Raw genomic sequence first — 15,236 nt, 5'->3', positions numbered from 1 at the left:
CTAGTGACAACTTTTAAAAGGCTTCAGGCCCCTCTGCTGAATGTCCTGCCAGCACTATCCATTTAAATGGGTTTGCAGCATTTGTCCCATCAGACTTCTTGACGATCATAGGGTACAAAGCAATTTTACCTGAGTCAGGGCCAAGAGAAACAAGATATTTCCCAATTGCATCTCTTTCTTTTAAATACTTTCCAGGCATCTATTGCTGCTAATGCTGTGACCTGACACTTACACTGTTGCACTGTAATTGTTCCACTTTGGGATTTTTTCCTCTGATCACTTTCCCACTCCCACCCACAGAGGGACTCGGGGATTTCCATGCGCAGTAAGTCTGGGCTGTAGCGTGTGAGCATGTGTGAGCATATGTGTAGGCATTCATTTTCTACTGCATGTCACAGGAGAGACCCTGGTCTCACCCCACTTCTTTGCAGTTCAAACTGCCAGGCTGGGGTCCCTTCCTCCACAATTTAGATGTCTGCAATAGAAGTGTCTACATGCATTCCAGTTATCTTGCCTCTCTTACAAAACTATGGTGGTAGTAACAGTTTTAGGGCACATTTCATTTGACTCGGTCCAAGTGTCTGCCTTAGCATGGGCAGGATTATACATGTTTTGGGCACCACAGTATAAGAGAGACATTGACGTGCTGGAGTGCGTCCAGAGAAGGGCAGCAAAGTTGGTGAAGGGTCTTGAGAACAAGCAGCTGAAGGAGCTGTGGGGAGACCTCATCACTCTCTAAAACTACCTGAAAGGAGGTTGTAGAGAGGTGGATGTTGGTCTCTTCTCGCAAGTCACAACTGACAGGACAAGAGGAAATGGCACCAAGTTACACCAGGGGAGGTTTGGGTTAGACATTAGGAAAAACTTCTATAGTGAAAGGATTCTCAGAAGACTGAAACAGGCTGTCTAGGGAAGTGGTTGAATCCCTGGGTGGATTTAAAAGCCATCTAGATATGATGTTCAAAGATATGCTGTAGCAGTGGCTCTGGTAGAGTTAGATAATGTTTGAACTTGATGATCTTAAAAGTCTTTTGCAACCATAGTGATTCTGTGTGATGTTTTTTTAGAGGAGTTCCTTCCTAGCATCTGGCATGGTAGCAAGCCAAGCAGTCCCACTCATTAGAAACTTAACAAAATACAGAGAATGAGCATGAGCTAGCTGTGTGACACCCATAAAAAACAGCAAAATCTAAAAACTAGGCAGTTTCCTGGTGTTCCTTTAAGTTCCTTGGATGTTCATTATTTTCCTCTGTAATTTTTCTAGTCCTATGGCATGGCATTTCACCAAGTAAATACATTACTCTAAATCCAGCTTTAGAAGGCAGAGGTTTAGTGCAGGGGAAACAAGAAGAAATCCTTACATTGTTCCGTTGTCTGAGCTGACATGTTAGTATTGAAGTTGCAGAGCACTCAGTGGCTGGTTTCTTCTCCATCAACTCCCATAAACTGTTTTCTGATGTAATGAAGGGAATTCATCCGTGGTGCTGGAGTGAGCACTTTAGGTGATTTGCTGTGAGAAAGAAGGTTATGAAGCTACCAACTATCAGTTTAGTCCCTTTTGTTTTTAAGACTTGGATGCTTGCAGTGCCCTCATGAGCAGGAACTGATGCTGCTGCCGTTCCCATACCAGTGTGTGTGTATGGGCACCACTGCACTAAGGTCTGCTGCAGGATGGTGGCCATTGCCACCTCTGCTTAACCAGAATCACTTTTAAGTGGTGCTGATTATTCATTTTTGGAGAATTAAACTCATAGTTAAAAGAGCAAAATGCTGGTGAGCTAATGATACTGATAAACTCTTCCAGTCTGGCCAATAAATCAAACAGAATCACACAGAATCAAAGGTTGGAAAAGACCTCAAGGATCATCAAAGTCCAGCCTCTCACCCAAGACCTCATGACTACTAAACCATGTTGCCAAGTGCCATGTCCAGTGCCCTCTTGAACACCTCCAGGGATGGTGACTCCACCACCTCCTTGGGCAGCACATTCCAGAATCAAGATTTTCTTTGTCTCATATATATATATATTTTTTTTTTATATATATATATATTTTTTTTAATATATTTATATAAATATTTTCTTTGTCTCTTATCTGGGTTCCCTGAGCAAAAGAAACCCTGTCAATAAAAGCTGTCAGAACAGCTGTGCTCTCACTAGGTTTCCTGTTTGCATGGAAATAATGGGAGATAAAATCTTCACTCGATGCCATGACATGGCAGTAGATTTCTAGTTTACGTGTGACTTTTGCACAGGACAAAAGGAGCAGGTAAAGAGGAATTTATTTTCTCGGTCCATGAGAGATGAGGCAGCACCATCTGCTGGTTTCACTGCTCATGGTTATGCTTTGCTCCTGAGCTGCTCTGTGTCCCAGCAGGGCTGTTCTCTGATGTCTGGCAGCACCCCAGCCCCTAAAGACCCTGCAGGTGGTCTCACTGGTTATAGAATCATAGAATCACTAAGGTTGGAAAAGACCTTTAAAATCATCAAGTGCAACCTACCATGACCACTAAAATCCTGAAGCACCACATCTGCACACTTCTCGAACACCCTCAGGGGTGATGTACTGGCTGATTGAAACACTGATGCCCTTGCTGATTAAATGGGCAGGAAAATAACAAATGCAGGAAATCTGGTAAAATCAGGTTTATAAGCCTAAAAGATTTGTCTGTCCAACCCATGACCACCCACACAAGGCTTGTTACTTGTAACCTCTCTGATTTCATAGAATCATAGAATCAAGAAGTCTGGAAGAGACTTCAAAGATCATCGAGTCCAACCTGTCACCCTAAACCTCATGACTATCTAAACCATGGCACCAAGTGCCACGTCCAATCCCCTCTTGAACAGCTCCAGGGATGGTGACTTCACCACCTCCCTGGGCAGCTCATTCCAATGGCCAACCACTCTCTCTGTGAAGAACTTTCTCCTCACCTCCAGCCTAAACCTCCCCTGGCACAGCTTGAGACTGTGTCCTCTTGTTCTGGTGCTGGTTGCCTGGGAGAAGAGACCAAACCCCTCCTGGCTACAACCTCCCTTCAGGTAGTTGTAGACAGCAATGAGGTCACCCCTGAGCCTCCTCTTCTCCAGGCTAAACAACCCCAGCTCCCTCAGCCTCTCCTCACAGGGCTTGTGCTCAAGGCCTCTCACCAGCCTCGTTGCCCTTCTCTGGACATGCTCCAGCAATTCAACATCTTTCCTAAACTGAGGAGCCCAGAACTGGACACAGTACTCAAGGTGTGGCCTAACCATTGCTGTGTACAGGGGTACAATGACCTCCCTGCTCCTGCTGGCCACACTATTCCTGATGCAGGCCAGGATGCCATTGGCTCTCTTAGCCACCTGGGCACACTGCTGGCTCATGTTCAGGTGGCTGTCAACCAGTAACCCCAGGTCCCTTTCCACCTGGCTGCTCTCCAGCCACTCTGACCCCAGCCTGTAGCTCTGCATGGGGTTGTTGTGGCCAAAGTGGAGCACCCGGCACTTGGATTTGTTAAATGCCATCATGTTGGACTCTGCCCATCTGTCCAGCCTGTCAAGGTCCCTCTGCAGAGCCCTTCTACCTTCTAACAGATCAACACCTGCTCCCAGCTTAGTGTCATCTGCAAATTTACTGATGATGGACTCAATCCCCTCATCCAGATCATCAGTAAAGATATTGAACAGGATGGGGCCCAGCACTGATCCCTGGGGGACACCACTAGTGACAGGCTGCCAGCTGGATGTGGCACCATTCACCACCACTCTCTGGGCTCGGCCCTCCAGCCAGTTCCTAACCCAGCACAGAGTGCTGCTGTCCAAGCCACAGGCTGACAGCTTGGCCAGGAGTTTGCTGTTGGGAATGGTGTCAAAGGCCTTGCTGAAGTCCAGGTAGACTACATCCACAGCCTTTCCTACGTCCACCAGGCTGGTTACCTGATCATAGAAGGAGATCAGGTTGGTGAGGCAGGACCTGCCCTTCCTAAATCCATGTTGGCTGGGCCTGATTCCTTGGCCATCCTTCAGGTGCACAGTGATTGCCCCCAAGACAATCTGCTCCATGATTTTCCCTGGCACTGAGGTCAGGCTGACAGGCCTGTAGTTTCCAGGTTCTTCTGTCCGTCCCTTCTTGTGGATGGGTGTCACATTGGCCAGTTTCCAGTCTTCTGGGACCTCTCCAGTGAGCCAGGACTGGTGGAAAATGATGGAGAGAGGCTTGGCGAGCTCATCTTCCAGCTCTTTCAGCACCCTAGGATGAATCCCATCAGGTCCCATGGACTTGTGAATATTTCTCACAAAGCTTGTGAAGATGACATCGGAGAGACCAGATTTAGAGCTAGGGATGGCATCAGAGTTGGAGCACCTGTGATCCAGTATCCTTTAAAATGTTGAGCAATAAAACTTGGACTTGGTGATCCTTATGGGTCTCTATCAATTTGAGATACTCTGTGATAAAGCTGCCTCCTTCACTCCTAGCTCACCTCTAACGCTTGTAATCCAGCTTGTCCAGGTGACCAGTTCCTGAATCCTCATTAATCTGTACCTTAACTGATTTCTTCCCACCTTGTTCCTTCACTTGGAATAGGACATTAAATGAACACTGTATGTGATTGATGTGGAGTGAAGGCAGATCTGTTCAGTCTAGGTACCAGCCTCCCTTGATGGATCACGGTGTCTGTAACAGCAGGAGTCTGCTCGCCATATACTGGATTCTTTCTCACTAGTCTGGGATAAACTCATGTTCTCAGTGACTCTGTAATGCCAGTGAGACACAATGGTGCTGAGTCAGCATATTAGAATATCAGGGAAGTCCAAAAAAGAGACAGTGTTGCTAGGCTGGGAAGGTAAATGAGAAGAAAAGGATGGTAATTCCATGATCACGTAGGATTTTATGATGAGTGCCCAAGTTCAGACCACAACTCTGCCACAGATGTTTTATGTGGCCTTAAACAAGTTACACTCATCTTAAACTCTTGAGAGATATATATTAAAATTCTTCTAACACTCTATCATTCAGAGTCCTTTTGATTCTGTATAGAGGAAATCAGTGCGCTCCTGCCCTGATGTCTTCTGGGGATCAGTATTTCAGATTAGGGAAGGCAGTCTGATTCTGTAGTGACAAGAGAAGGGATACCTACCACAATAACAAATCAGTAGGGTAGACAATCCATTTGCCAGGATCTCTATCTCATGAGGTTTCTCTCTTTTCAGGCACTGCATCTGTTGCAGTTGCTGGCATCTTTGCAGCCTTAAGGATCACAAAGAACAAACTTTCTGACCACAGATTTGTTTTCCAGGGAGCAGGAGAGGTAAGAGTGCTCTTGGGGGTTTTTTCCTAAATATGAACTATTGAAATTTAGAGAAAGAAAAGTCAACCATACAACTTCCTGCAAGGCTTGGCTTCATGAGAACAAAGCACAGAAACAGGTTCCAGACAGGAGTGGGCCAAATAGGTGGATCTCACTGCTGCACAGAAGTTGCCAATAATCTTTAGGTGACCCCTTAACACATGAATCCTAGGCAGACTTCATGAGTGCTGTGAGGCTGCCCATGTGTCAGAGGGGGTTTCAGCACCTTGAGGGCTGCAGGAACATTAAGGAGGTTGGTTTGAGTCCTCAAGGCTGATATTTAGGGTAAATCAGGGCCTCTTTAGCAACACAGTCAAATGGACTCAGACTCAAAAGACCATAAAAACATAACCTCACTTCTTGGAGTCAGTCATATTGCCCCTATGGCAGAAGCCAAACACTCTTTATGATGCCTTTCTCAAAGGGAAAGGGAGCAGAAAAAGTATCCAAAAGCCTGGACTGTGGGCTAAAGCTGTTGGTCCAGATTCTGGCTCAGTTGTTGCCCACTTGTGTGACTTTGGGAAGATCTGCTGCTCACTGTCTATCCCTCTGTGAAATAATGACTGTTCTCTTTCTCCACCCCTTCTGGCAGATATGTCGGTGCTGGTCACCCTCTCTAACACAGAGACCCATCCTAACCTTCTTTGTCCTCAGATGGGCAGGGGGGCCAGGCACAGCTGTAGGGCCACTAGCACGTACAGCAAATCCAGGGCCACTTCCTCAAGCAGGAATGGGAGAAGACGACTTTAATATTGGCAGTATTTCAGATGCAGCAGTCCCACTTAGCTTCTGTACTGGCATCACCACCATTTGTTCAGTGTCTGCCCCTTTCCTCTCTTGCAGCAGCTGGTTTAATGGTAGAGATAGCCTGTGCCTCTCAAGGTACCACCTCCACTGATCCAGACTTGCAGGCAGCCTGCTCTGCTGGATGATTTAGGTTCTTTCTGTATTTGTGGCACCACCTACAGAGTTAAAATCAGGCCCATGCCATGGCACTGCCCAGCCATGGGACAGAAAGATTGCTTTCTTTGCACAGTGCTGAGGGATGACCCCAACACATCTCTCATTTAAAATCTTGCCCCTCAAAAGATGGTCATACCCCTATGAAATGTTTATATACTTGTGTTCCAGGCTGCAATGGGCATAGCTCATCTCATCATCATGGCCATGGAAAAGGAAGGTATATCACGAGAAGATGCCATCAAAAAGATTTGGATGGTGGACTCCAAGGGACTGATTGTGAAGGTAAATGTGAATCCTTGCCATCTCCTGCAAGCTACAGAGAGGCCAGAGCAGGCCAATACCTTGGGCTTCTGCTCGGCTCCAGAATAAGGGCTGCAGTTTCATTGGTGTCAGCAGAGCTCTTCCTATTCAGAGGAATAGGTCTCATGGTGACAACTTTGTACCAGCAGCACTGGCTGTCCTAAAGGCCATGCTTCAGGCTGGGCCTCTGAAGTGGTAGGATGCACTGCTGGACATGGTCTCAAGCAGTGCTAGAAATCTTGCGTGTCATAAAGAGCATTACAACAACAACATTGTGCCTTGCTTCATGATCCAACCTGGCCCAGCTCTGCTTTACACTACCTGGGTCCTCAGGGCTTCTGTTCTTGTCTCTCCTCAGACTTGAGGAGACTTGTGATACATGTACAACTTCTCTGCCCTGGCAGACAAATCCTTCCTCCACACAATCAGTGTATTTTGGAGGATGGGAGGAGCAGATACCAGCCCCACGTGACATTACAACAACACAGCTCAGTGTCTGACTGGCTGATGCTGAGGTTCTGCTCTGTGGAATCTGGTTTAGGTAGAGGGCCAAGAGAAGAAATGAACCAATGAGTTACTATGGTTTATCTCCAACTCTTGCCAACAGACTCCTTTTTCCTCACAGGGAAGGAGCCACTTGAACCATGAGAAAGAGATGTTTGCCCAGGACCACCCCAGTGTGAACACGCTGGAAGAGGTTGTGCAGAAAGTGAAGCCTACAGCAATTATAGGTGGAGTTCCCTTAGCATAACCTTTTCGCATCAATTCAATTCTTTGGAGAGCTTCTTTCTTCCAGGTCTCCATTTTATTCTCCCAGTCAAAATGAAAGGATCTTCTTTTACCCTCATTTTGTCAGCTGAGTTCTCCACGTCCTTTCCCCTTCAACCATGGAGCACAGTCTTCCTCTTTTGGAGCTGTAGGAGCCTTCCCAGACTGGGCCCCCAGGAGATGCTGGGGAAGACAGGATCTGGGGCTCTTGGCAGCAAACATGGCTGGGGCAACTAGCAGCTCAGGCAAGTCTTTTGGAGGCAAAGCGTTGCAGCCAGACTGGTTTAAACACTGATCCTCTCTCTGCCTGGTGAAGCAGAGGGCTTTATTTTGAGACAGGCTTTTAATCCTGCCATAGTAGGAGAAATATTCCCACCTGCATCTCCAGAGATGGAGCCTGTTCCACAGTTTATTCACCAACAGAGGCATTCAAGAGGGGTCCATCCAGCACACTGAAGTCAGGCCGTTGGAAAGCACCGTCTCACTCTGCTGTTGTTGTTTTAGGTGTAGCAGCTGTTGCAGGAGCTTTCACTGAGAAGATTTTGAAGGACATGGCAGCCTTCAATGAAAGGCCTATCGTGTTTGCCCTGAGCAACCCCACAAGTAAAGCGGAGTGCACAGCAGAGCAGTGCTACCGCCTCACTGAGGTACTGGAGTTCAGCACAGGGAAGCTGGGTGTGCTGTGGCCATGACTGTACCAAGAAAACCACAGTGGTACATGGTGGGTGGACAACAGTGGGCATAAGCTGAAGTAAAAGAGGTTCAAGCTGGTCATAAAAAGAAGCTTGCACACTGTGAGTAGAGTCAGTAGATGGAACAGGGGCCCAGATTACTTGTGCAGTCTCTGTCCTTGAAAGTTTTTAAAATGAGGCTAGATAAAGCCCTAAGCACCCTGGCCTCATTGCATAGCTAACCGTGCTGTGAGCAGGAGTTTGGATCCCTACCATCCTAAATTACTTTGTGATCCTCTAAAGTCAGCACTTGCTTCCTTCACCCATAGCTGTCTGAGATGTCTCATCCTTCCAGGTTACTGCCCCTTGTGTTTTGGCAGCCTAGTTGTTCGCATAACAGTTCCATCACCCAGCTTGGACCCAGTGTCACTGATGAATGGCTTGACGTAGTGTGAGAGGAGTCTCTCTCTCCTCTTTGCCCTTCCCACCACCTGCTGCTGGCTAAAACCATCACACGGTCCCCAGAGCTTTGTCTCATATGCATCTCTCTTCACACTTTATAGGTGATTGATAGAGAGGAAGAGAAACTCCTTCTCAGCAAGTTCAGAGCATTTGCAGTGCTCAGTGCTAGGTGCTCAGTGGCCCTGTTCATAGTGCTGGGAACCAGGCTCTCCAGAATTGTCAACTAGAGATGGCTGTGGTGGAGATGCCTCTCACTGACCAGCTGGAGAGTTGTCCACTTGTTCACTAAAGTCCACTGAGCACAGACCATGGCAAGCAGCAGAAAGGTTAAGACTTCTCTTCTGAATGTGGATGCTCTTTCTCTCTCTTTGACCAGGGCCGGGGAATATTTGCAAGTGGGAGTCCCTTCTCAAAGGTAACCCTGCCCAGTGGACAGACCTTCTTCCCTGGCCAAGGAAACAACGCCTACGTCTTCCCAGGAGTGGCACTGGGAGTAATCGCTTGCGGAGTTCGGCACATTTCTGATGATATCTTCCTCATCACAGCAGAGGTTTCCAACTGGCATTGAATATTTTTAAAAGATAATAAGAGGCACATACATCTGCTTCAGGTATTTTCAGGAACCTGGCCTGAGTGGAAATGGCACAGCCTCAGCAAAAAGCCGCAACCTTTCCCAGTCTCAGGTGCTTCCACTGCACCTACAGAGGTGCAGGAGTTATGACAGGGTTTTTCTCACTCTCCACAAGTTCTGCCCTGGCACAGCACTTCCACCATTCTGGCACCAGTGTTAAGCCTGTAATGAAATGTATGCACACATGTATTTTGAATAGTTCAGCAGTCCCATTGAGAACTAGTCCCAGCTCCATCACTGCTGAGGTTTCAGCCACACGTCATGTAATGCTACTGAGTGTGGAATGTTACTGAGGCCATCTTTATAAATGACATTTCTCTTCTTTCTAGTCTATTGCTGCTGAGGTGACGGAGCAGAATCTTGCAGAAGGAAGACTCTATCCCCCCTTGAACAGCATCAGAGAGGTGTCTCTCAAAATTGCTGTGAAAGTGAGTATTTCCACTTTTACTTCCACTTTCTGTGGTAGGGCAATAATTGCCATGGTATCATTTTTGCTTTGTGGGATTTTAATTCAACTTACTCTACAGCCTTAAGGCAATGATTCCCAGGAGTCCTTTCACCCAGAATTGCTGCAATGATTTCTTCCATCATTAAAGCGAAAAATACCTTCTCATCCTGGGTTCCTCCCAGCTCACAAAGCTCTGTTTTACTGCTTGGTGCTGTGAGTGCTCAGCACTTCATAAAACCAGATTTAGAGTCAAATTCAAACATGATGCAAGTTGCCAAAAGACTTAAGGTTCCAAACTGCTATTTTGGAACCTCTCCTTCTTTATGTACTAGGGGCCTAAGTACCTAAGTACTATACCAGATTTAGGCTTGTTGTCTACTTGTGGGTTGTTGCCCTGTGTACATCAAATTAGTAATTCCTGTTCAGGGGACACCCACTGAGAATCATCCCATTAATCTGCTAGGAGTTACTGATGGATGCACAGTGTAGCTGAGGAGCTTAAGGGTGTAAGCAGAGGGCTGCTCTCCTCCTTTTAATTGCACACTTCCAACCATTTTGTCAGGGCAAGTTTGTTCATTTCTGAGCTGCCAGTAGTTGCAGGCAGCTTGCACTCTCTCACCAGAGGGATGAAGTGTAGCTGACTCAGGGAATTGCACAAAGAGTTAAAAAAAGGAAAAAAGGGCACAATTTTGAGGGGAGGAGAGAGCGAAAATATAGCCAGGGACAAACTGCAGTTGACTTCAACTTTGTAGCATACCAACATTGTTTCTTCAGTTCATTTTGCTTATCTTTTTGCAGGTTGTTGACTGGGCCTACAAGCATGGTCTTGCTTCTTGGTACCCTGAGCCAGCAGACAAGGAAGCCTTTGTGAAGCAGTTTGTTTACAGTCCTGACTATGATTCATTTGTTATTGATGATTACAAGTGGCCGTCTGCAGCCATGCAAACACAAAATGTCTAAGTTGTTTTGAGAACTGTTTTCCCACTCTACAGTTGGTTTCCATGGTTCATTTCATTGCTGATATCAATGCACCTCCAGGCATGCAGAATGATAAAAGTAAATGAATACAAGTATTTTTTTACTTGCTGCTGCTTTTACTCTGTTGGAGTGTATCAGCAGGGAATAAAACAGCGTCCAGCCTGGGCAGTCAGTGCTCCAAGGACAGACTGTCACTGCAGCCTGGCTCAGTCGATCAGCACTGCATATTGCTGCCTACTTAACATACTGGCCCAGCTCACAGCTCCACTGCCCTGGGAGAAGCTACCTGACCTTCTTCCTCTTCAAACATTGCCAGCAAGGAAGGCTTCATGCCTCCACCAATGAAATCAAAGATAAGATGCATTTTGACAGGTGGCTTGAAACACTTAATTCTTCACTATTCCAATCTGAGACTTCCAGAAACATGATGTATTCCTCAGAACAGGCTGGGTTTAATCCAGCTCATCTTGGCCAGGCAAATAGCAAGTCCACTAGGGAGAGGATCAAGCCATACCCTTGCCACAGAGAGGCCTCTTTTTATCCTCTGAATTTATGTCTTACCTGTAATGCCTTGTAGAGATGAGGGCAGTCAGAGAGAAGGCCCCTGCCTGCTTTCTGGGGGCAACAATATGCCTGGGACCTGCATACCCTCAACCCTCAGCTTTCCTGGAAGAGGCAGTGGCTGCTCTGGGGGAAATCTGAAAGTGCCTTCCATACCTGAGCCCTGTTCCCTCTAAGTGCCTGAGCCATTTCAAATTGGACTCCAAGAACAGCCCAGGGTGTTCTTGGAGCAAGTTCAGACACATGGGGAGATGGGGCCCTCTTCCCATATCATGAACTCAGTCCTGGTCACAGTAACCATCAGTTGCTGGCTAGGAGGCAGCCAAGTACCATACAGCAGCTCACCCATTCCCTGGCAGTGGAATTGGGAAGAGAATCAGAAGGGTAAGAGGAAGAATGCCTCTGGGCTGAGACAAAACACAGGTTAACAGGTAAAGCAACACCTGCACATGCAGGCATTCCCAGGAGCCAGCTCCCATGCTACTTGTTCTGTTAGGCTCTCCCTTCATCCTTAACTCTCCTTTTTCTCCATCTGTCCTTTGGGAATCTGAAGAGATTCCCAAATTTCCTAACAACAATTCCAGGTGCTCTATAGAGCCCAATACTGGAAAGAAGATGACAACAGGATCCAATCCTTAGAAAGGTCTCCCTCCATCTCCTTCCCTACCAGTGCATAAACCCTGCCACTACATAGCATATACAACAGCCAATGCATTCATCAGGGACCAAACAGTGCAAAGAGCGAACTTTTCAGGAGTTGCTGCTTAGCAGGTGGTGGAAAGTAAGGGACTCTCCATGCTTGTGAGATCTTCAAGCTGTTTTCAGGACCTTCTGAGGGAGCATGCTATTGAGAACAATGTTCAAATATCTCTTAGCCACTGCTAGGCATGAGGCCTCATGAGCACTTACAGCACCTCCCAGTTTAGTGTTGTCAGCAAACTTACTCCTGGTGCATTCAGCTCCTGCTTCCAGATCATGGATAGGAATCCTGAGCAGAGCTGGCCCTAGAATTGAGCCCCAAGGAACATTGCTGGTGACTGGCTGCCAGCCACATGTAGCCTCATTCTCTTTGAGAGAGCCTTTTGAGTGCTGCCATTAAGCCAGACCATCACCATGCATTGTGTACCTGCTCATCTCACAGTTGGACAACTGTGTCCAGAAGACTACTCTGAGGGACAGGATCAAAAGCCTTACTAAAATCTGGAACAGCTACAGCCCTTGTTCCTTCCTTTTTACGTGAATGGAGGTTAGACTAGGAGCTCTGTCTTCTGTTTTCTGGGTTTTCTCTCCTGTCCTGATAAACTGGAATAAGGTTGTCTAGCTTCCAGTCAGCAGGGACCTGCCCAGACTCTCAAGACCTTTGGTAGATGATTGTGAGGCATTCTGCCATGCCATCTGCTAACTCCTTCAGCACTCTGGGATGAATCCCATCAGGCCCCATGGACTTAGGACTATTCTAATGATATTTAAACTGCTCTCTGACAATGACGGAACTTTGATGCTGTCTGCAACAAACTCACAAAGTTTAGTAGCAAAGCAATGCTTTGTAATCCTCTGCTTCCACCTTCTCTGTCAGAAGGCCTGCCTGTCACTGCTGTAGCTGTCCCCATAGCAGCCTGAATGGCTGTGCCCCAAGAGAGTAGAAGGCGCACACAAATTTCCTCCAATTACACTGACGCCACGAGCACAGAAACCAACACAGTTTAATGTGAAGAATATCACTTTTCCACACATGAGGAGCCTTCTCTACATGACATTTTCATTCTGGAACAAAGCGTGTCTCTCTGGAGTACATAGAGATTGAGACACCAACACTGCCAATAGATTACAAGGGGTTTCTACCTAACTGTTGGATTTAAGTCGAGTGCATTACAGGCCATTCACCACCTTCATTTTGCTGGTTCTTATCTTTCAGTAAAACTTCTATATGTTCATCTTGGAGGCTACTCAGGACTTCAGCTTTTACCATTTTTATTGTTACTACTGGTTTTTGGTGCTCAAACCCAATTGCTCTTGAGCACTGTCAGGCTAAGGAGCAATGTCACAATATAGCTAACAGTTGAGAGGTGTCTCATCATTCCAGAGCCCCTGGCTGGTCAAACTGTGAGGCAAGGACTCACAGCTGTGACATGTAGCTACACGTACATCTTCTTTCTCATGGAATGAGATAGCCACAAAGGACTAGCATTCCATTCTGGCCCCATCTGTGGGCTTGTATGCTAATGCAGTGTGGAAATCACTTCACTGTTTGCTACCAGTTTTCTCCAACCTGCAGGAAATCACTTCAGATGGAGGCAGTCTGCTTTACTACCTATGTATCCACATGAAGTTCTTGCAAATCACTAATTCCTTTTACTGCAGGTGTTACTGGGTGTGGTGTGTTGAAATTCCCCCAACATAAAATCGCCAAACCAGCTCAGTTGAAAGCAAATGAAGCTATATTTACATGCAAAACTACAATCTAGAAATAGGAAATGCAATTAATATGTACAAAATATACAATATTTACATACATTTACAATTTATAAACAACACAAGACACACACACACATCCCCCCCCCCGAACAAAACCAGGGGGTTACCAACAGCTTCCTTCTCTTTTCCCCTTTGCCCCTGTACACGGGACAACAGAAAAAAGGAAAAAAGCAGAGAGAAGCTTGTCAGTACTTAGTCACAACAAAGAAGTGCAGTTGTTCAGAAGCAACCAGCTAGTATCGGCTAGAGCCAAGAAAGCCAAAAAGATAAAGAGTTAGTTTACACAACCAAGTTTACGTTAGATTTCAGACTAATGGAATTATTTAGACCTTATCATTATTTTTCCTTTTGCATCCAATGGTAATTTATTTACATTCTACCACTTTTCTACTCAATCTGGGAAAAATTTTCCTATGCACAGTCTAAAACTGCCACACTGGGTGCAGTGACAGGAGCCTGTTTAGTGAATATCACACTCTTGGTAGCAACAACCCTCCTCTGGGCTTTGGAAAAGGAGTGTTTGCAAAGTGTCATCTCATGAAGTTAGCAGCATTCTTGCCAGGAATGGCAACCCTGAGGACAGCAGCACCACTTCTTCCTGCTTGCTGGACCACAAGCTGCTTGGTCAACAGCTCAACTGGTATGTGGCTCTCAAGTATTTTTCATGGGAAATGAGAAGGGGGTGTTGAGAGAGAGTCAGAAGATATAATGACTGCTTTTGGAAGGATGGACACAAAATCTCTTAGGTTATCTCTACCGATGTACTGAATGGATTCTCAAACACTAGAACAGGCTGCCCAGGGAAGCTGTCTAGATGTGATGATCCTGGATATGGTGTAGTAGTGGCCCTGGCGGAGTTAGACAATGGTTAGATTTGATGACCTGAGAGGTCTTTTCCACCTATGGCGATTCTGCGTGTGATTCTTTGAAGACTTGTCAGAACAGTAACTTGTTTACATTGAATTAATTGTACATTTGTGAGAGAAGGCATCTCAGCTTCCTACAGACTGGAATATTGACATACTGCTTCAAAGGAAGGGTGAAGCATCTTGGTTCAGCCTCTACTTGGCAGCACAGTGGCCATCTGCTACAATCAGAATGCCTCTGATAATAACAATTCTGAAAACCTTTGAAAGAAAACACCACAGCAGTCACTGAATCATAGAATGGTTTGGGTTGGAAGGGACCTTAAAGACCATCTAGTTCCAGCCCCCACTGTCGCAAGGCAGGGACAATTTTCCAATAGGCCAGGTTGCTCAAGGCCTCATCCAACATGACCTTGAACACCTCCAGGGAGGGGGCATCCACAACTTTCCTGGGCAACCTGTTCCATTGTCTCACCACCCTCATTGTAAAGAATTTCTTTCTAATATCCAAATCTGCCCTCCTCAAGCTTCATTCCCTCTCACACTTGAAAATAGTCCCTTCCCAGCTTTCATGTAGACCTCCTTCAGGTACTGGACATCTGCTATAAAGTCTTCCCAGAGACTCATTTTCTCCAGGCTGAACAAACAGCTCTCACAGCCTGGCCCCATAGGGTAGGTGATGTAGATTCACAGATTGCATCAGGTTGGAAGGGACCATCAAAGGCCATCTTGTCCAGCCCCCATGCAGTCAGCAGGGACACCTCCAACTAGATGAGGCTGCCCAGGGC

At 46.4% G+C, this 15,236-nt stretch overlaps 1 protein-coding gene across 1 annotated transcript in view; it reads left to right on the top strand.

Annotated features, from left to right (window-relative positions):
- ME3 (malic enzyme 3) overlaps positions 1 to 10,528 on the top strand; it is a 141,976-nt gene extending 131,448 nt beyond the window's left edge. Inside the window, exons 8-14 of the mRNA XM_054381086.1 lie at positions 5,189 to 5,286; positions 6,457 to 6,570; positions 7,214 to 7,319; positions 7,861 to 8,003; positions 8,866 to 9,039; positions 9,450 to 9,548; positions 10,367 to 10,528. Coding sequence (XP_054237061.1) covers positions 5,189 to 5,286; positions 6,457 to 6,570; positions 7,214 to 7,319; positions 7,861 to 8,003; positions 8,866 to 9,039; positions 9,450 to 9,548; positions 10,367 to 10,528 — 896 coding nt within the window. The remainder of the gene's footprint in view (positions 1 to 5,188; positions 5,287 to 6,456; positions 6,571 to 7,213; positions 7,320 to 7,860; positions 8,004 to 8,865; positions 9,040 to 9,449; positions 9,549 to 10,366) is intronic.
- Positions 10,529 to 15,236: the final 4,708 nt, after the last annotated feature.

This window comes from Indicator indicator, chromosome 1, assembly GCF_027791375.1.
Source record: "Indicator indicator isolate 239-I01 chromosome 1, UM_Iind_1.1, whole genome shotgun sequence".
Classification (NCBI taxonomy): Eukaryota; Metazoa; Chordata; class Aves; order Piciformes; family Indicatoridae; genus Indicator; species Indicator indicator.
The sequence above is the reverse complement of the archived record's forward strand: the minus strand, read 5'-3'. Positions and strand labels throughout refer to the sequence as shown.